General features: G+C 30.5%; 3 protein-coding genes across 3 annotated transcripts; all 3 read left to right on the top strand.

Moving 5' to 3' along the window:
• Positions 1 to 7,758: 7,758 nt before the first annotated feature.
• Positions 7,759 to 9,826, top strand: LOC133669511 (histone-lysine N-methyltransferase SUVR3). Its single transcript, XM_062089682.1, has 2 exons — positions 7,759 to 8,543; positions 9,306 to 9,826. Exons 1-2 carry the CDS (start codon positions 7,838 to 7,840, stop codon positions 9,692 to 9,694), a joined length of 1,095 nt encoding a protein of 364 aa, XP_061945666.1. The 5' UTR covers positions 7,759 to 7,837; the 3' UTR covers positions 9,695 to 9,826.
• Positions 9,827 to 11,231: 1,405 nt separating this feature from the next.
• Positions 11,232 to 12,367, top strand: LOC133669542 (LOB domain-containing protein 20). Its single transcript, XM_062089729.1, has 2 exons — positions 11,232 to 11,612; positions 12,047 to 12,367. Exons 1-2 carry the CDS (start codon positions 11,232 to 11,234, stop codon positions 12,365 to 12,367), a joined length of 702 nt encoding a protein of 233 aa, XP_061945713.1.
• A 5,608-nt stretch (positions 12,368 to 17,975) lies between these two features.
• LOC133669934 (ubiquitin-conjugating enzyme E2 2-like) lies at positions 17,976 to 21,697 on the top strand. Its single transcript, XM_062090268.1, has 5 exons — positions 17,976 to 18,330; positions 18,431 to 18,456; positions 19,132 to 19,221; positions 19,419 to 19,507; positions 21,173 to 21,697. The coding sequence occupies exons 1-5, from the start codon at positions 18,206 to 18,208 to the stop codon at positions 21,299 to 21,301; spliced, it is 459 nt and encodes a 152-aa protein (XP_061946252.1). The 5' UTR covers positions 17,976 to 18,205; the 3' UTR covers positions 21,302 to 21,697.
• Positions 21,698 to 22,491: the final 794 nt, after the last annotated feature.

The raw sequence follows: 22,491 nt of genomic DNA, 5'->3' as shown, positions 1-22,491 counted from the left end.
TTGATCAAGAGAGCTAGAAATTATTATCGATCATGAGAGCTAGATGTAATTGACTAGTGACTAGGAATAGGAAGAGTTTATATGATTGATTAAAAGATCAAATTCTATTAAGAATAAAAATTATCAACATATTAATTTGACAAATATTATTGATTAGTTAGGGTTTATATGGTTATCAAAGAAAGACGTGTGCATTTAGAAATTAAGATTGTACAAGTATAAGAATTTATTATGTTAACTTATTATTTATTGTAAATAGTTTGTAGAAGGCTCAAAATCATTGTTCATGTATGATTTAATTTTTTTAACAATATAGAAATGTCATCCATATATTAAAATCGATAAACAATCTTATACATACAATTTCTTTCTATAATTTACCTTTTTACAATTTATTTTTTATTTATAGTTGTTACTTGCTTTTATATACTACTTTTATCTTTAATTCTTAATTACTTTTTTATATTTGTTTCAAAACACTAGTTTACTCGTGTTTTCTTTCTAATTTGTTAAAATCAAGCAAGGTGGACTTAAGTGGACTTAGGGAACCTTCTTTAATATTCTTGGCATAATAATGTTTATTATATTATTTTATTAATGACTAAGATTTTTAGATTTTAAGGAGTCTAAGAGGAGTTCAAGATGCAGTCTGGTAAATTAATTATAAATTTTAATTTGTCTATTGGATCGAGCTGAAATTTTGACAGAAGATTCTGAAGCATTGTTTCTCATTAAGTCAAACTTTCATGATGATTATAAACAGGGACGACTTTCAAATCATGGATGGAAGTTACTAAGCGAGATTGTCTTTATTTACTTTGTTGTATTTTTGTATTTTTTTTTTAGATTAAAACTTTTAATTTAATTGGTAGTTTATTATTTAGGAATCCTAATGTTTGATGAATTATATTAATTAAGTAAATTTTAATTAGGAATCATTTTCTATAAAGAATTTTAGGTCTACAACTAGTATAAATAAGGATAGCTAGTTTATTTTAAGAAGATCCAGATTGTTCAAAATTTTATAAAATATTACAGAGATTTCTCTAAATTTCTCTATAACTTGGGTATGTAGTCTTAGGGCTAGAAAACTCTAATTTTTATTCACATTATACGTTGCGTCAATTGATATCAAAGCATGTTAGCCCTTTTTATTGAAAGAGACAATAGCAACCCATTACAAAATGCAAAAGTAAAGGCCATCTGGAGTGTAGTGTGAGCTTAATAGTAGAAATCAAATTGTTTTGTGCTAGCTCAAGAATAGAGAATTGATCATTTGGAGCAACCGCTATCAGATCTAACTTAGCTATTTGGTAAACCAAACAAGGATCGTGAAAAGGAGAAGAACTTGTCTAGAGACTTACCTTGAGGCAGGTCAAACCCCAGACCTATTCATGAATTCGTTGACATTCCTTTCTATGATAGAAGATTTTTGAAGAAAGGATTTATTAATTGACAAAGTTAGAAGCTTACTTTTATTTCAACAAGGTTCTTTATCATCAAAAGGTAAGACTTGTCGCACGCAAACTTTTTATAGTGCTAAAAAATGGTGACTTGAATTTCTAAACTTTAAAACTTGTATTGGCATGCCTTTAATTCCATCATGGTAGGATTTGAGACAATGATTAACTATGAAGTTTATGCAAGATGATTATGGAGAGATTTTATATTGGGTAGATAATCAAATAGATTGTTATTATTTGCCTTTTGTTTAACCTTTTTAAAATAGTAAGGAAGAAAATTATGAAGGAGGTGCCTCTTTAAAATAGATAGTTTCAACAACACAACAATGATAACAACATTACTGCAAATACCTATACTTTTCGACGTTTAATCTACTAATGGTGAAGAAAAAAAATCAAGAAATCTCTTAAATTAGTATCTTGTGATGATTCTAAAGATCTTGCAAACAAAGCTACGGTAATTTTTGACAAGTCTTCTAAAGATATTATAGAAAATTTTATAGTTCACGAATCAAAGACATGTTACTTCATAAATAGACTAGCTTTCATGCTATATTCAAAGTATCAATTTATTTGGAGTGGTTGAGTTCAATTTATGATAGTGAACACGAGGACAAGTTTTTCAGAAGTAGAAAGGACTCACATGGAAAACTTTCTTCAAAATTCTTGGCATAATAATGTTTATTACATTATTTATTTAATGGCTAAGATTTTTAGGTTTTGAGGAGTTTAAGAAGAGTCCAAAATATAGTTTGGTAAATCCAGCATAACTTTTAATCTGATTTTTGGATTGATCTATAACTTTGACAAAAGAGTCTGGAGGCATTGTTTCCTATTAGGTTAAACTTTTATAATGACTAGAGACTAAAAAGACCTTCAAATCATGGATGAAAGTTACTATGCAAAATTATCTTTATTTACCTTTGTATTTAGATTCTTTTTTTCTATTTAGATTAGGACTTTTAATTTAAAGGTATTTTACTATTTAGAGATTGTAATGTTAGATGACTTATATTAATTAGGTAAATTTTTATTATGAATCCTTATATAAAGAATTCTAGGTCTAGAACAAGTATAAATAAAGATGTTTGGTTTATTTGAAAAACATTTAGACTATCCAGAATTTTAATAAAATATCATAACTCTTTCTCTATGTTTCTCTATAATTTAGGTCTGTAAACTTAAGGCTTGAGAGCCCTAACTTTTATCCATGTTATACGCTACATCAATTGGTGTCAGAGCATGTTGACCTCTTTAATGGACAGAGACGGTAACAACTCACTTCGCGATACAAGAGTGGAGACCCTATAGGCTCTGAGTGAGCTTAGAAGTAAATATTATATCGTTTTGTGTTAGCTTAGAAACAGAGAATAGATCGTTTTGAGCAAGCCATAACAAATCTTATTTAGCTAAAAGATAAAGAAAACATGGGTCGTGAAGAGAAAAGGGACTTGCTTGGAGACTTACCTCGAGGCAGGCCAAACCTTAGACCTATTCATGAATTCATGAGATTCTTTTCTATGATGGAAGAATTTGGAAGAAAAGATTTATTAACTAGTTGATAGAGTTGGGAGCTTACTTTTATTCAACAAGGTTTCTTATCATCAAAAGACAAGGCTTGTCGCATACAAACTTTCTTCTAGTGCTAGAGAATGGTGGTTTGAATTTCTAAACTTTAGAACTTGTATTGGTTTGCCTTTAATTCCATCAAGGTAATATTTGAGATAATCATTAATTATAGAGTTTATATAAGATGATTATGAAGAAATTTTATATTAGGTAGACAAGTTAATAGATTGTTATTATTTGTCTTTTGTTTAACCTTCTAAAATAGCAAGGAATAAAATTATGAAGAAATAGCTATTTCTTCAGCGTAGACAGTTTCAACATCAGAACAGTGATAACATTATTACAAATACTACTTTACTTGTCGGTGTTTCATCTGCTAATAGTAAAGAAGAAATCAAAAAAGCTTTTAAATTAGTATCTTGTGGTGATTCCAAATATCTTATAAATAAGGATATATAGGACATGGTAACTTCTGACAAGACTTCAGAATATATTATGAAAAATTATCTTGGAATTCCTTTATAATCAAAGGATGGAGTACTAGGAGTCATCAATGATAAGGAGGTCAAGTTTTAAAGTTCATAAATAAAAAAAAGCTACTTCATAAATAGACTAGCTACCATGCTATATTTGAAGTATCAATTTATTTGGAGTGGTCGAGTTTAATTTCCAATAGTTAACTCGGGGGTAAGTTTTTTAAAAGTAGAGAGGACTCACATGTGAAACTTTCTTTTAGATTTTAAGGAGTTTAAGAAGAGTCTTTAATGCAATTTATAAATCTAGCATAACGTTTAATCTAACTGTTGGATTAAGTTAAAAGTTTGACCGAAGATTTTGAAGGCATTGTTTTTTATTTGCTTAAAATTACATTATGGTCAAAGATTGGGAAGACCTTTAAATCATGGATGGAAGTTGCTATGCAAGATTATCTTTATTTATATTGTTATATTTAAATTTTTTTTCCATTTAGATTAAGACTTTTAATCTATTTATTATTTAAAAATCCTAATGCTAGATAGATTCTATTAGTTATGTAAGTTCTAATTATGAATTATTTTCTATAAAGGATTTTATGTTTAGGATCAATAGAAATAAGATTGTCTAGCTTGTTTTAAGAAGATTCAGATATCCATACTTTTTATTAAATATCATAGAGTTTTCTTTAAATTTATCTATAGTTTAGATTTGTAACCTTAGAGATTGAGAACCCTAACTTTTATCCATGCTATACACCATGTCAAGGGTTCCTTATATTTTGTTTGATTTAAGAGGCTACTTTTTGTCTTTTCCAGGAATTCAATTATGAATTATAGTTTCTCCTCAAAAATTATATACTTTCATACTTTTATTTGTTGTTTAAATTCTTATAACTTTTTTTATTCGCAATTTTTATTTTTATGGGAATCAATATTAACTTTTTATATGATATAAATGATAAATAAGGAAAAATATTTATAAGAAAGAAATAGATGGATCAACATAAATATTTTTATTTATATCTAAAAAAATCTTTAAAGTGATTTTATGTTTTGAAATGAATTAGTTTTAAGATATATTCATTGTTGCATCCTTTTTCTTTTAGTATTTTTTACTTTTTATACTAGGGCTGTGGTTGATATAATTTTTGCTAGAATGTTATTCTTCCGATAGAACACAAGTCTCGGTGTCTTCATTACATTACAAGCTTGATTAAAAGCTAAATTAAACTTCACAACTAGATCAAAACTTAATTTCAATGTAAAAAAAATATGTGGGCATTTCTAAGATTTTTATATATAAAAAAACTAAGAAAAATCTCAAATGTAAATTAAAAATATTAAATTTATTTAATAAAATTAATCCATGGTCATATGTGTCAATAAATACTAAAAAGAATTATTAACAATAACCAAATACTAAACTAGAAAGCTAAGAAGTAGATGCAAATAAATGTCCATGATTTTGTGCTGCATCATCTATTTATTTATTTTTATTTAATTATCTGTCTCTTTTTTTTTTTGAAGAAAACAAATAATTTGCTAGCACAATTCCTCCGTTCTTATTAATTTGATTTGGCTCTACGACATAGGCCTTTGCATAGCCTGAATTTTAAATTAAATTATATTGGAGTCGACCTGATACATCCCGTTCAACTCAATAGGTCCACATGTGACTCAATGTCCCATTTAAAACTCTATTTATCTATATAAAAAAAATCAAGCCCTATCTTTTATTTTTTGTAATTTTTTTAGACGATTATATTTTTGATCGATCTAATTTAACATGAGTTAACCTATCACATAGATGATGCAATGAGTTTTAATAATGTTTTTTGCATTGTTGATCAGTAAGTCTTAATTTTTTTCTCAATAAAATTGAATTTTATTTTACAAAATCAAATATCAATATAATACAAGAAAAAAAAATTCATTGTAATAAGCAAATGAAAAATAAATAGAAACAAATTATTAAACTTAATTCACAATCAATACAATGTAGAAAGACTCAATTGAAACAAGTAGATTGTTTGGTGATGTGAATGAAAATAAAATTTAAAAAGACTAAGAAAATATAAACAATGCATGAATTCATTTATTGTGTTTGTGTATACATAGTATTGCAAAGTATTTTGACCAGCGACTTAGCTTTCCTTTTAGGGGGTGTTTGAGAGTGTGGTAATGGTTGCTTTTCAAAATTTTTCGTTTGGAAATACATTAAAATAATATTTATTTATTTATTTTTTTAAAATCATTTTCGATATCAACATATCAAAATGATATAAAAACTCTAAAACAATATTAATTTGGAGCAAAGAAAAAAATAAAAAAATTTAATTTTTTTGAAAATAATTTTGAAATGTAAAAACAAACAATTGTTTAATCTTAATTCTTAATGCCTTTGTTGTGTCCTTTTTAGGTGTAGTTTGGTACTACCCGCACTACCCTATAAGTGTAGGTACCGTTTTAGCATTTTAAAGAAAAAAGCAAAACAAAAGATTCAAGTTATAGATACATCGAAGTTTAATAAATTGGTTTTATTTAGTTTAAATAATAAATTTTTTAGTAATGATAGTAAACATATAATTTTTTTAAAAAAATACTATGATAACTTGAGAAAAAAAACCTTTTGTAGGTATGTAATTGAATAAAAAAGAGTTAAAAAAATCAGTTTGAGTCAATTCAAGGTTGAGTGATAGACATGTAATTTGGGTAATAAGAGGTGAGCCAACCTGGGTTAACTTGTAAAACCCGTAACTTAGGTTATGAGATCTAGATAACCTGATAAAAAAGAAATTGAATAAAATCCCAAAGCCAAATTTTTTTTAAAAAAACTAATGTCGAACAATGAAATAAAAAAAAAAGAAAAAAAGGACGCCGACTTGCATTAACTTTTCAAAACCGTGACCTAGGTCATTAGACTGGAAGCACCATACATGGAAAAGCCATGAAATTCAATCCCAAGCAAATCAAATGTTGAAGGATAAAATCGAGGAAAAAAATCAAGTACACCAAATGATCTAAAATAAAAAATAGTAATTAAAAAAATGAGGGTGAAAATAAAAATCAAAATAAAAATAAATTAGAAGGCAAGAACAATTTTTTGATTGGAGGGTTAAATTGAAAAGAAAAAAATTTAACAAAAGGACAACACAAAAATAAAAAGAATGAAAACTAAATTAGAAAAACAAAACAATACACCATAAATTTGAGTTGAATGATGAAATTAAAAACTATCAAAACTTTTATAAGTCTACAAAAAAAAATTAGAAATTGAAAAAAAGGATCAAATTGAAAAAAAAAATTATATATGATAAATTAGAATTAAAGGATTAAATTAAAAACAAATAAAACTTTAACAAAAGAGTTAGGACAAATATTATAAATCAAAATAATAAGGACTGAAGTTGAAATATAAAAAATAAAAAGAACTAGCTTAAATTTTTCAGGTTAAGAGGGAAAAAGAAAAGAAAAGAAAGGTTGATTGACGACAAACTGTTTTACTGTCGTTGATACACACCACATCAAAAGAAAGATACATCTAACAACTCGGTGGAAGGGCATTTTCTTCCACTAGAAGATGGCGCTGCACGTGCCAAATTTTTTTTAAAATTAATTAATATTTAATCGATGTTAAAAAATAAAAATACCCCTAATTACCCTAATAATTATATATAAAAAAGAGACATGAATGAAGAGAATTGTCAAAAATTTCTTATCCCAAGGGCATACTTGTTAATTTACTCTACATTATTAAATAAAAAGACATTTATTTATTTATTATTAATTTTATTAGTTTTTTTACTGCAAGGACAATAGATGAATTTCACTCGGTTTAAAAAGATGCAAAATAAAATTATACTCCTCAACAATGTTTTAATATATAATGTAAAAATATCAATACATTGCATATACAAAGACAATTAATTTTTTAAAGGAATAAAAATATATCATTTTATTATTTTATTATTGCAGTAAATAGTAAACTTATTTTAAAAAATGTTTGAAAATATGATAGTAATTATTTTTTAAAGTGTTTTTTTTGAAAATATATTAAAATAATATTTTTTAAAATTATTTTTAATATTAATATATTAAAATACCTGAAAACATTAAAATAAAATTAATTTAAAAGAAGAAAAAAATTAAAAAATTAAATTTTTTAGGTATTGCTTTAATTTTGTTTTTTTTAAAAAAAAAAACTGTGGCATCTTTCAACTGAACTCTCTCTCTCTCTCTCTCTCTCTCTCTCTCTCTCTCTAACTTTTATTCGTGATTGCAAGTGATTTAATATTGAGTTCAAGATCGCTCAACAAACCCAGCCTCAAAATGCCCCAAGGCCAGCAACAAGAACATGCAGCAGCAGCAGCAGCAAATAAATCAAACAAGAAGGATCCTCCTCTAATCCAATGCGCAGACCTAATCCTGCCATGGCTAACCCCACTTGAACTAGCCAACATTTCCTCAACCTGCAAAGCCCTTTCTCAAATCTCTAAATCCATCACTCTCCAGCGAACCCTCGACGCCTCCAGATTCTTAGAGAACCACCTTACCCCATTTCTCAACCCCAATAACCAACACCCTTATGCATATTTCCTCTACACCCCTTCCCAACTCCTTCCCTCCCAATCCCCACTTCGCCAGCCTTGGGGCTCACAACTCGATCGTGACTCTCTGGGTCGACACCATGGTGGCTCAGCTTGCAAATTGAATGAGTCCTGGGAGGTTTTACGTGGGTCTGATTCGGAATTGGCGACTCCGCGCCGTGTTATGGGTGAGTCAGGGAAGGGTGTGTGTGGGTGTGATTGTGAAGGGTGCGAAGAGGGTGGGACAGGGTGGGAATTTTGGGGGTTGGAGGAAATGGGGATAATGACCGAGTGTGGACCGGGTTGTGGGTGTGGGTTGGAGTGTAGCAATCGGTTGACTCAGAGAGGGGTTTTGGTGAAGTTGAAGATCGTGAGAGATGGCAAGAAGGGTTGGGGTTTGTTTGCTGATCAAATGATTTGTCAAGGCCAGTTCATCTGCGAGTATGCTGGTAATTTCTTCTCCCATTAACAAAATATGATTACTTTTGAACATAAGGAATCACGTTTGCCCTAAAATATGTATGTTCTTGGCACTCATATTATGTTACTATGATGTTTTTCTTTTTGTTGGACTATTGGTGTTAGTCTGTTAGGTAACTGTTTAAAGAACAAACCCCTGCAATTTACAAAATGCAAGTGTTAGAAACATAGGGACTATGTAAGAAGCGTTGTTCTTGTTGAGAGTGCAGTCTAGGCTAGATTATTAACGATAACACATTTGAGAGAATATCTGAAAGAGAAAAAAACATTATTGGTCATATTTGTAGATTATGAACTAGCTTGATAATGGAAATTTAAATAATCAAAGACCTATTTGATGTTTGTGTGTTTTATCATTTGGATATACTGACAAAATAGAAACTGCAAACATGTTCACTTGTCGTATGATTGTGTTATTCATCTCATAAAATAATGATACATCTATCCCCCTTAAAGCTGCCATTATCTGTGTTTGTGCAATATATGGCTCTTGTATCTTTTAACTGGACAATTTCTATATCAAAATAGCAACTGAAACACCTCATTTAAATAAATGAGGTATCGTCTAATATCCATCCCATTGAAATAGCTATTGTTTTTAAAAAATCCTTCTCATATTCCTTGATTGCGTGAGATTCTCTCTCCTGTGCTATGGGGTTTAAATGTAATGTATTAACTGCATCGATCAGACTTAATTGTGATTTTGATGAATTTCCTCTGAATTTGAACAGGTGAACTTTTAACGACTGAAGAAGCAAGAAGGCGGCAACAAATCTATGATGAGCTTGCATCTAGCGGCCAATTCTCTTCTGCTCTCTTGGTCGTGAGAGAGCATCTTCCATCAGGGAAAGCTTGCTTGAGGATAAATATTGATGCCACAAGAACTGGAAATGTTGCGCGATTCATTAACCATTCTTGTGATGGTGGTAATCTAACAACGGTACTAGTGAGACACACAGGATCTTTGCTGCCTCGCCTTTGTTTCTTTGCTTCTAGAAACATAAAAGAAGGTGAAGAGCTCACATTTAGCTATGGGGAAATAAGGGTCAGGTCCAAGGGCTTGCAATGCTTTTGTGGCAGCTCTTGGTGTTTTGGTACTTTGCCTTCAGAACACACTTAAATCCAAGGAAGTGATAACAAAAATCTGTTTTGCAAGAAAAGGCCCGTGGTTCATTTTTACCGAATCATTCCTCCAACACGATGTATTCTCTTACTTTTGACTGTTGTGTTATAATAGTAAACTAGTTTTGCATCTGTGTTCTCCTACATGTTATCCTGTCCAGTTTATAGAATTTTCGCTTTGCCTCTTGACCGAAGTAGTTGCTTAACTTGCAGATGCATCAGCCATTAATGAGCAGAAAAATACTCAGCAAGAATACAAGGATTCTTTTAGATCATCTAATTTCAAATCCCATATTGCAAATAAACATGGTATATTATCTTGCAGATGCATATCTGCTTCAGAACCAGAAGTAGCTCGTTGCATTTTCCTTATAAATACATTGGTTGATGATGCATGGAGGGGGAAAGATTCAGGATCCTGTGATCACTGAGTCAGTGAATATGCTGTATGGGTTTGCAAATATATTTGCCAGGCCATTACTAGGAAAACTCTTCTCGTTGACAACTACTTCTGCCAGGCATGATCATAGATATGTTGCTTTCTTTCATGAAGGATCTTAATAATGACAATAAAAAGAAAAAGCAAAACAATTTCTTTCTTTATATAGTAAAGAATTAAAATCATACAGCAGGAGCTGTGTTTCCTCTCATGCTGCATATGATATCCATGTACGTCTGGTCCTTTAAGCTTCACCTATCATCCCACACGCCACGGGCAGCACAAATCTTGTGGCTTCCCTCGAAGACAACCTTCTTCAAGCTAAACACACAAACATTATTTACCATTTTAATATCATTTCATTACAAAGCTCTCTCTCTTAACATCCCTATTAAATTGATGATTTATATCCTAATTAATTATTACACCTAATAACCATCTAATATGAATCCCTATAGCTTGTTCTTATTCTCCATTTGCACGTGCTTCTCACACCACCAACCATACCCTTCTCATTCCCTTTACCAACCATAACGTTTTTTTTTTTTTAATCTAACATGTGTATTTGAGAATATAGTTGAAATTATATTTAAAAAATATATATAATTTTTTATTTAAATTTTTTATATATATTTTTTGATCGTTGTGATATGTTAATGTAAAAAATAATTTTTTAAAATATAAAAATATTGTTTTGATACATTTTTATGCGGAAAACATTTTGAAAAACAACTATTATCAAACTCTTAAATACTTATATATAAATGTGTATTGTACAAGTATTTAATACTTGAAGAACTATTACGTGTACCTATTCATGTGAATCAAACCAATGACATGAAATTACTAGAAAAATGCAATTGAATGTACAAATACATAAATGTGTATTACGTAATGTAGACCATGACATAAGAAACGAAAAATATATGAAAAAGGAAAGAAAAGAAACAAAGAAGGTTCCCACATTCACCTTGCTAGCCCCATCACGAGACTAACGCGTCCCCCATCCATTTTGTTTCCACATATAAACACCAAACCCACCACCTTTCTCTTTTGCTATCTCTGATCACTCTCTTTTTTCTACCCTAAATCTCTAATGACTGAGCCAGTAGGCGGTGCCATGTCCGAAACTCGAAGAAAGGGAATCGGTAAGCGTGCCGCTACCATGTCAGATGAGTCCCAACCGGTGTCTGAACTGGCACCGACCCCGGCATCTCCTTGTGGCGCATGCAAATTTCTGAGGAGGAAATGCATTAGTGGGTGCATATTTGCACCTCACTTTGGTTCCGACCAAGGAGCAGCTCGGTTCGCGGCAGTTCACAAGGTTTTTGGTGCTAGCAATGTGTCCAAGCTCTTGCTGCATATTCCTCTGAACCGAAGGCATGAGGCGATCGTCACGATATCTTATGAGGCTCAAGCAAGGCTATCCGACCCGGTTTACGGTTGTGTCTCGACCATTCTCGCTTTGCAACAGCAGGTTTTACAATAATTTCGAAGTTCTAGCTAGTTCCTATATATATGCATGTATATACTTCTAATTTAGACTTAATTACATGGACAATATTTATCTCTAAGTATATTTACATTAATAAATAAATTAGTGAAGAACACGTGATTAATGCTAGCTAGTGTAGCATGATAATTCATTGTATACGTTTTGAAGAAACAGAAGCGGAGCGTTAGGGAGATATGCTATCAATATTTTGACTTGAATTTTGTAGCTATCTATTTATAATAATCATCATCCAATTCCCTTTATTAAAAAAAAATAAAATAAAAACTATGCTACTCCCAAACAACTTCTCTTTTATTTTTATTTTTTTTTCTGCCCAGTTGAATAGAGAGGATCAAATTTCATTTCTCTTGAGTACTCTTCACCTATCTGGTTCTCCCATGTCCTCCCTTTTGCAGGTGGCATCATTGCAAGCTGAGCTTTCAGTGGTCCAAACTCAACTGATAAACAGTCGGTTTGCCATGGCAAATGCCCTTCAGCAGCAGCACCATGTTGCAATGCTACAACCAGCCTACTCAAACAATTCCTCAGCTTCCACTAACTTCATCAACATGAGCAGTTTCACCTCCAACTTCGACCTTGTCACTGACACAGCACCATCTTCTCATAGCATGGAGCCTCTCCATATCTCACAGCCCTCCCACGACGAGGAAGAAGATGAAGAGGAGAGTCAGCTTCCGGGAGTAATTTTCGCCAACGAAGTACTTCATCGGAGATGAATTAATTCTTAGAGTTTCTTCATGAAAATTTAACCTTCACAAAATAACCTTCAATATATAGTGCCATGAGTTCCAAATTATGCAAACATAAGCTCAATACATATGTAGTAAACTTCATTAGTATTTCAAATACCTCATCTTTACTCATGTCCAATATGCTTTAGTTTTGTCGGTTGATAATTAAGCGTGACGATCATTTTTTTTTTTTTTAATTAAAGTGGTTTATAGTTGTTCGAGTTAGCTTACGTGCACCTCAGCTAATCCTACGAGCTATAAAATTAACAACCATATAAGCCTTTAATGACCCTGAAAGGAATCAAATTCGTAACCATTGAAAAGTAAACTCAAGACCTGACCAGTTTAGCTGCTCTTAGAATTTTTTCTCTCTCAATCTTGAATTCAACATCAATTGCTTCAAAATTCCATACCAATTCTTTCAATTTATTTTCCCTTCATTTTTAGTCCAAGTTCTTTTAATTGTTATTTTTTTATATTTTGAATAAGTTATAAAATTATAAATATTTTTTAATTTCACCATTTCTATTTTTTAATTTTTCAAATTTGTTCCCTGTACTTTGGATCACTGTTTTTTTATTCTTAATAAGCTATAAAATTACAATTTTTTTCAATTTCATCCCCTTTTATTTCTTAATCTTTAAAATTTAGTCCTTGTTTTTTTTATTGCTATTTATTTTTTTGGGATCATTTTTTAGATTTTGTTTTACAATTTTATCCTCTATAGTTTTTTTTCCTATCAAATCTAATCCCTATTGGTTTTTATTGCTATCATTTTTTGAAGGAAGTTTTTTAAATTGATATTTTTTTTTCATGATTTCATCCTTCAAAATTAAATTAGTAGGAAATTAAGTTTCTTGATTAAACCCGGGACAATGATTTTATAAGTTATGAGTTTTAGAGATTATGTCAGGTTTAGAAGGTTTGCATGGGTTGGCTTGTATTTTTTTTCTTTTTTTAAAGATAAAGTTTATTTTATTTTTTACCTTTTTTTAGTTTTGTTTTATTATTTTTTATGTTGTCTTCTATGGGATTGGTTTTGAGTTCATGACTAGAGTTACTGGTTTAAAGGTTATTGTGGGTTGACTTTTTTTTTTCTTTCTTTAAATTAATTTATCTCAATTTCATTCTTAAATAGTTAATTTATTTGAAATTGGTCTTCCTACTTTTTTTCTTTTCTTTTTATTGGGTTATTCTGATCTTGTACTTGTGTTCACCAGGTTTATGGGTTAACCCAGGTTGACTTAATTTTTTTTTTAGTTGTTGTGAAATTAGTCTAGAGTTCATGACCAGAGTCACCGGTTCAAAGGTTAATGTGAATTAATTTTTTATTTATTTATTTTAAATTGATTTATTTTAATTTTATTTTTCAATATTTGATTTATTGGAAATTAGTCTTCGTGTTTTTTTTTTATTGGGTTATCTCGATCTTGTGTCCATGGTCACGGGGTTTGCGAGTTAACTCAGATTGACTCATATTGTTTTCATTTTTTTTTTGGTCCTTCAATATTGAGTTATTCGATAATTGAGTTTTATTGATTCATTATCATGAAAATGAGCAAATATTTTCTTTTTCTTTTTTTCTTTTATATAACTTGTTTCACCCTTCCATCTTTAAGAACTAATATCTTGTTAGTTTACTAGTTGTTCTTGTCATCATGCAATAACTATTTCATTTTAATAATATTTTTAGTTATTTAATAAAATTTTAGTAGCATCTCCCCTACATGGGACACTACCCAAAAACTATCGTATGTTAATTTCTGCAGTATAATCATAATAACATCCCATCAATACATTGCTTAAAATTGAACAATCTTCCATAGTGACCTTAAGCTCATTACTCATCAATACACATGCATAATCTTATTCTTACCATAAAATAGCATGCTACACAAGCCATATAGGATTTCAAATACAATATGACTAAATGTTAGAAGAAAATCAAAAGTTGATTTACCAACCATACTACCTAGGAGTTAAAATTACTTAATTATTAACATTACAAATATTTACATGCCAAAAAGTGTTTCATTACCTATTACATCTTTATAAAGTAATGAAGAAAAGATGACTGATAAGGCGTATACAAAGAACATGTGGAACACAATAATTTCATTGAATAAGTATTATACAATCTATGATATTTAACACAAAGAAAGAGCTTGATTACTACACATCATCAATATTTTCCTAATACATAGTATAACCATTTCAAGTTCATCATGTCACTAGATTTGTGGTTACTTTGAATCCTTACCATTATGGTCAGATTTGTTCCTTATTCATCATCCTCTTTGTAAGGGTATTATCTTTAATTATTACAAGTTTTCTACAATGTAGGTTTTGTTTTCAATCAATATAATTGTTTTCCGCTCGAGGGTATTAAAATCACTCATTACCCCTAAAGTCATTATAATCAATCTTAATTATCCCCTAGCATTAAAGACATTATAATCCATCATTACAATAATCCTAAAATTTACACAAAGATAATTCATCCAAATCATTATATTATCCTGCTTTGAAAGCAATATTATTTTTGGGATTCTATTATCTCGCTCTAAAAGCAATTTTTATTCTTGGAATTTCATTATCCGACCCCGAAGGCAATATTATTCCTTTAGTATTGACTTTTTTTTTTTTTTACTTTGATGACTAGTAATTTTATACATGAACTAGCATTATTTTATTATCTAGAAAAATAATGAATTTCAAGAGATAAAGGAGAGCCCTTATCAGGAGCTCTTGCAATGCGTATTCTTAAAAAGACAGGCTCTATTCTAGATGAACCTTCTAGAAACCAAAGTATCAACAAGTCAACAATCATCTTTCCATCTAAGATTTTCCATGTATTAAGCATTCATCTAAATGTTTCTTCATAATTGTCATTAACATTTTATTTTCATGTTCTAATTTACCTATAAGCATATGTCCACACCATTTCCTCTTTCAATACTATCAAAAACATTAACACTAATTTAACTTACTTTAGCAAGTTTTCATCATTCTAATTTAGCCACAATAACACAGTTCTTAATAATTTGTATAATACCATAACCCAAACCAATCTTTTTCTTACTAACACAATTAAAGCAATAATATCAACACAAGTTAACTAAATTTCCAACCTCGCAATTCTCTAACCTATGGCCTGCACTTGAGAATTCAAAGAAACTCATATTCTATTTTAAATTTTCTTTCATTTTCATCCTTAACTACATCATTTAAACTAAAATCAATCCATCAATACACAAATTTTCACTTCTTATACTATTTCAAAATAAACCCTAACTTGCATATAAGAAATGAATATTTTCATCCACAACTCTAAGAATCACTCCTTTCTCTTTCAAAATCACTCTTTCTCACTCTAACCACAACTTCCATCTTTTTTTTCCTCTCTTTCTAGAACTCACTTATTAGTTGATTAATCCCTTGCTAAACTTTTCCTAAACTACTCCAAGCCTCATTAATTTGAAAGAAACTAGAAAAGATAAGAGAAAATAAAGAAAACCCCCCTTATTTTCCTTAAAACCATTAGCCACAAGAGAGAGGGAAAGGGATTGTTTTCATCATATTTACAAAATACCCCTCTTGTTATTTAGGTGCTAATCTAGTTAAATCTTCAATTGTTTGCTGGTATTTTTGCTTTTTGTTTTTTTTTATTATTATTATTTATTCGTGATTTCTCGCTATATAAATAGAAAATTCTCGTATTTTAAATTAATTTTGATCTACATTCCTTATTCCTTGATTTAAAATTATTTCATTACATTTGTAGGTTTAAATTCTTGGGTTAAGGTTTAGAGGGGCTGCCCTAACGAATAGAATGACGCAAAAGAAGGTCATGTTCAAAGTTCGGTAGTTGTTGCCCATGCCGCCCAAGTGCAACTACCCTTTCCACACGAACACACGTGCTAGCCACTTTTTATCCTTTCATTCAATTCAATCTCTCAATACCTATTTCAGTTTTATATTCAGTCTTTAAAGCTTTTGTTGTTCTAAATCAATAAAATAAAATTTTATCTTATAAAATTAAATATCAAACAAGTGTATGATTTCTTCCTTGACACTACACTACCCCATATGAATCTAGTCAAAGCAAATCATCAAGTCCAATTAAAAATAAATTTAATTTTAAAAAATAAAATCTAAGAGAAAAGAAACTTAAGTTAAAAAAATAAATAAAATTGTAGCCCTATCAAAATACACTGCTTTTGTGTTGGGTCTACAAGGATATGAAAATAGTGAGACCTCGATTAATTAATGTTTTGCGCATGTCATGAAGAAAAATAAATAGTGTAGACCTGTACAGTATTTCTGTCTTACACGTGTACAGTATTGTAGAGGCTCTCATAAAGACTATTCGAATCTTTTCTACTGCTGCAAAATAGAACTACAGATCCTTATGGCTCACATATAATTATGTTTTTATCCATCCACTTGCTCTTGATATTTATTTATTTTTTGGAACCATGCAAAAGATGCCTCTCCCATTATTTACAGGAGAAGATTCTCCATGTATTATAATAATCACATAAATCAATTTAATATAATAAAATAAATATTGATTTGATTTCAAACCGTGAATATTTTTTAACCTTGATGTGTGATATATAAAATACAAAATTATTAAATCTAGCTCGAAATCTGTCTGAATTTAATCTAAAATATATATTTATATGCAAATCTTAATATTAACATAAAATACACCTATATAAATAATATTTATCATTTAATATATATATATATATTAACTATTTTATTATTTATTTATTAATAAATAATAGTAGATAATGAATATTCAAAAAATATAATGAATAATTTATAAATATCTAAATTCTTTACTCGATAAATAATAAATAGAATATAAATATCAAGAAATTAATCATACAATATCCATCATCCACGTTAAGATAAAAATCAATTTGCATTTTATTTGCAAGGATATGAACCGGTTTCTTTGTTTTTATTCTTCTGCATTTTAATTAGAAATTTTGAATAATTACAAGTTCCATAAAAATTGAAAATATAATTAAAAGTATGTTATAACATAAGAAAAAAGAAGAGATATTTAATGAAAATATAGGATATTCACTTTATATTTTGTAATTATTTTCTTTATAATCATGGGTGTTCACTATTTCAAAAATAGTTAAAATTTAATGATCTCATCAATTATACATAGAGCTTCATAATTCACCTGTTATTTTTATAATTTTATTTTTATTTTTTTGTTATCGTTATTGATTGCGAATAATTTTTTATTATTTACTTATTATTTCTAAGATTTATTATCAATCTTATTATTATTCTATTGTCATAATGGATTTTAATAATTTGACCATAATTATTTTTAAAATTACATTTCAAAGTGCTCATATTTTCTTTTATTTCATTGTAAAACCTTAAATTTGATAGACAGGCAATGCTAGCTTTAGTTTATCAATTTTGAAAAGAAGTGTAATTTAGGAAAATTAAAAGGTAAAATACAATAATAATAAAAAGCTCAAGGACGTAAGTGAAAAACAACCTTAAAGTTATGTGTGAAGAATGACGACACAGAAATCTTGGACGAGCTTTAAGACCTTGTTTCGCGAGGCACGCAAGTAAAGAGCTCAGAACGCCAGCCCCACAAAAAAGAAAAGAGAAGAAAAGAAAAGGCAAACCCTCCTCCTCCTCCTCCTCCTCCTCGCTCTCATGGATCTTTGATATATTTCCTCAAATCATCTTCATCATCAGATCCCTCTCTCTGTCTGTCTGTTTTTCTCTATCTAGAAAGGAAAACAAGAAGCAAGAACAAGAAACAGAAAGAGAAAGATGTCAACCCCAGCAAGGAAGAGGTTGATGAGGGATTTCAAGAGGCTTCAGCAGGATCCACCTGCTGGTATCAGTGGAGCCCCTCAAGACAACAACATCATGCTCTGGAACGCTGTTATTTTTGGGTACCCTTTTTTTCTTTTCTTTCTTTCTTTCTTTCTTCTTTTCCCTTGTTTGATTTCTAATTTTTGTTTTTTGTTTTTTTGTTTTTTTGTTTTTTTGTAGACCTGATGATACTCCTTGGGATGGAGGTGGGTAATTCTGATTCCTGCTTCTTCAGTTTTCTTATCACTCTTTATAACTTTATTTTTTGTTTTTTGTGTTATTGAATGATGGATTGTGGTTGATTGTTAATTAATTGAATTTTCTTAACTTTGTAGCTTTAATTCCTGCAATTTTAAGAGTGTCAATCATAATTTAAATGGTATACACTGAAAAGGTACAATCACCCTTAAGATCATGACTACTACTCCTAATCTCAAAAAATCTTGATCTGGATTACCGGAAACTGATAGCTTTTGGAAATTAAGTAAACATTCTTGGCTGTATAGTTGGGCGATTGGAAATTAGGGGAAGTCAGTCTGAAAGCTACTACTCATCCCACTTGATTCATGAGTTTTAGACGTGTGTGTCAATATGGATTTTTTTATGTTTTTGTATGATTAAGCAGATGTGAATAGGTTGTGATTGGAATCTGTTCTTTTCTTTTTTTCATTAAAGGGTGATGTGTTTATTGCAATTAATGGCTTCTTGGACGTGGGCATTGTTGGCCCTTGGATACATGTGTGAACTTGGGTGCTTAATATTTGCAATTTAAGTGTTGGTTAAAAGCTTGTGGTGTTGTGTCTAAAGCTTATTTGAGGTGAATACCGATTTCATTATGGCATTTTTTTATGGTGTCTTAACTTTTTCTCTATCTTCTTCAGGGACGTTTAAGTTGACTCTTCAATTCACAGAGGATTATCCAAATAAACCTCCAACAGTTCGCTTTGTCTCTCGAATGTTTCATCCAAATAGTATGTTGATTTCTTTCTTGTATATTTACTTGCATTCAGGAAATCAGTGAACTGGTTCCTTGTATAGTTTCTTTCTTACAAGTATTTTTCTTTTATTTTTTTGGGATCAACTACCATGCGATTTTTCTTTGTAAAGATTGTCTTCTTATTTTGGAGGATTGGCAATTGTTTGACTCTGTTTCTATTGGTATCACCAGTTTATGCAGATGGAAGTATATGCTTAGACATTTTACAAAATCAGTGGAGTCCCATATATGATGTTGCTGCTATACTAACTTCCATCCAGGTTTGACTCTATACAGCTTGTTTCTTTTTTATATTGGTAATAAAGAATTGTTATTTATGCTCTTTAGTTGCTTTGCACGATGTGTTTAACTATCTCTATTCATGCGGTCAACTTTTGCAATTGAGAACCCATAGGCAACATTTGAGCTGCTATCTGTTGAGAAATTTTAGACAATTTCTAGATAGCGAGTCTCAGGGGTTGAATTACAATCCATAAATCTTAATCGCAGCTACTTAAAAAAAAACATCAAAGGACGGGGTGTTGAGGTTATCCCTCCAAGAATTTTCATAAATGGAACAATCAGCAGATAATGGCCGATACTTTGCTATCATAGATTCCCTTCATGTTGTTCAAAGTTTCCTTTTTGTTTCATTGATATGTGCTGAAAGTTTGTTATGAATCATGAAGGAGTCAACTTTCATGGTTGTCTCATAGTGCAGACATATATTCCCAGATCTGTTCGCTTTGAATGTAATTAAGAAGCTCACATTAATAGTGGAAAACTTTGACCAGTAAATACTTACATCACCTGGCTTCCTGGCTTATATGCAAGCTGATTGCACTATAATACACCTACAATTTGCATGGTTCTAACTTGGAATTGGCCATGGTCTGGGCTATCACATATTCGATACAGAGTCCAAGTAGACTGATGACATGAATTGTTGGCTATAACAATTTTTAAAAGTATTTCCAAATGACAACTAAACAGCACAATACTAGTTCTGTCAGCGGTGATGGATTTGAGTACTTGGGCTTGGAAAATGAAGTTTTTAGGATTTACCATGCTAGAAGGGGTGTGTTGGTGCTCTGACATGGTTTCATAATAGTTTTGGTCAAAAAATATTGAAGGCTTCAAAAATATAGCTTTCGTAATAGTTTTAAATTGATGTCCTTTCACATCTTATTATTTGCTGTTCTTTGGATTGTTCTTTACCATGCACAGGTTCATAAACTTAAGCATATATATTTTTCAGTTGATTAATTCAAATAATCTCACTCCAAACCTTTCTTTTTGCTCTTGAGAAGCCTTGCCAATTTTTTGTGTTCTTTTACAAAAGTTGTTAGCATCCTGAAATGATAATCATTTGATTATTTTATTTTCAAAAGAAGATTGGCTTGTTTGATTCATTGTACGAACCTTGATCATCCCTTTATGACACTGTTTGAGGAGGATGGTCACTGATTTTCAGTTCTAGGGTGGCAAACTTGTTTTGAATTGACAGTAAAATATAAGCATTTGTTCAAGTCCTTAAATAACCTCATGTTTTTACATGTATAATAAGCCTCTATTTTTTAATTTCTCTGCTCACTATGGATTACTGAATGGAATTGTTCAGTGCAATGATAAGTATCTCGCGTCTGCAATCAAGAGGTTGCTGATTCGGAACTGATGAGCACCAGTTAATGGAGAAAAAAAAATGTTGATTGCAATTTGCGAATCTATTTCATCAGGACAAAAGATAATCAATGGCCTTCATTTGTAATTTTATCTGTTCGATGTAATTTGATTTCTTGTATGGGCTTTCCCACATTTGTTGATATGGTATCTGTTGTGATTGTATGCAAATTGTCATTGATATTATTGTTTCTTCAGATTGTTTTTAAAAGTTTCTCAAGTGATTTTGTAAATACTAACAAAAGATTCTTCTGTTTTTTTGCCAGTCCCTGCTCTGTGATCCAAACCCAAATTCCCCAGCAAACTCTGAAGCTGCTCGCATGTTCAGTGAGAATAAGCGGGAATACAATCGCAGAGTTCGTGAAATTGTGGAGCAGAGCTGGACTGCTGACTGAGGTTCATATCAGAAAGCAATAAGAGCGGTGTGGTGGACCTGAAGTGCTTTTCTCTGAACTTCTAGGTAGTGCTGTACTCTGTAATATGCATTGATGATGTGCATTGTTCTTAGAGGATTCTCTTTGGATGATTTATTTGTGTATGTTAGACAACTTGACTGGAAGTTGATTTTCTGAATGTTTTTTTTTTTTGTTTTCAGAATCTTCTTTGATTATCTATCGTGCAAGGGTCCTTTACCTATCTTTGTATAATGTTCATAGGAAGTGCTGTTTGTAGTTGTGTCAAATATTTGCTTTTTGAGTTGAACCTCGCTCCTAGAGATGGTTTTAAGGAAGCTCTCCTTTGTAATTTTGGATACAAAATTCAAATGTTATGAATGGCCGTTACGAACTTGATCTTTTGGGAGTTTGCTTGCAAGTTTGTCAGATGGATGCCTTGCATATTTATCGAGTTCTATTTGATGCTCGAATATTTGCAAGGATATCTGTTGGTTTGATGCTGGTGCACTTACATTTAGAATCCACCAAAATGTTTGTGCTTGTGGGCTTTTTGCATTTCACAGTCAATGGCTGATGAGAAATCAATCTCTGCAATCAACTGAAAACCTGGCTGATGAGAAATCAATCCCTGCATTCAACTGAAAACCAGGGGAATGCAGTACAACCCGTCTTCCCAGTCATTGGTTCCAGCTTTTGTTTGTAAGCCAAATCAAAGAATTTGTTTATCAGAAAAGATTTTTATAGATGATCTAATTCTCTTAGAATTAACGTGTTTTGATCATGTTATGAAACAAAATGTAATCACCATGCTTCTCTACGCAGTTTTTTTTACCCGCTCAGTGATGCCAACGTTTTTAAAGAACAAAAAAGAAAACAGTGGAGTGGTTCATTCGCCGCGTCCACTAATATGCTTGTAAAGTCAAGCCTAATAAATTTTTTATTCCAAGGGCACGTCCCGGGACCACAGTTAATTTTTTTTTTTTAATTTTGTAAGAATAATCAAGTAATTTTATTATACAAAAATTATAAAAAGATTAAAATACCCTCGTTTGTGTGATTTTTTACCATCAAATTACTATTATAATTCATAGTAACTAAGGGCATGACTACAATAGTTTTACCACGTGACCTGGGCTCTGTTAATTTATTTCCCAGTAGAGTGGTGGATGCACGTTGAACCGTCTTGGATG

This window comes from Populus nigra, chromosome 12, assembly GCF_951802175.1.
Source record: "Populus nigra chromosome 12, ddPopNigr1.1, whole genome shotgun sequence".
Taxonomy (NCBI): Eukaryota; Viridiplantae; Streptophyta; class Magnoliopsida; order Malpighiales; family Salicaceae; genus Populus; species Populus nigra.
Note: the sequence above shows the minus strand (reverse complement) of the source record. Positions and strands in the feature narration are given on the sequence as shown.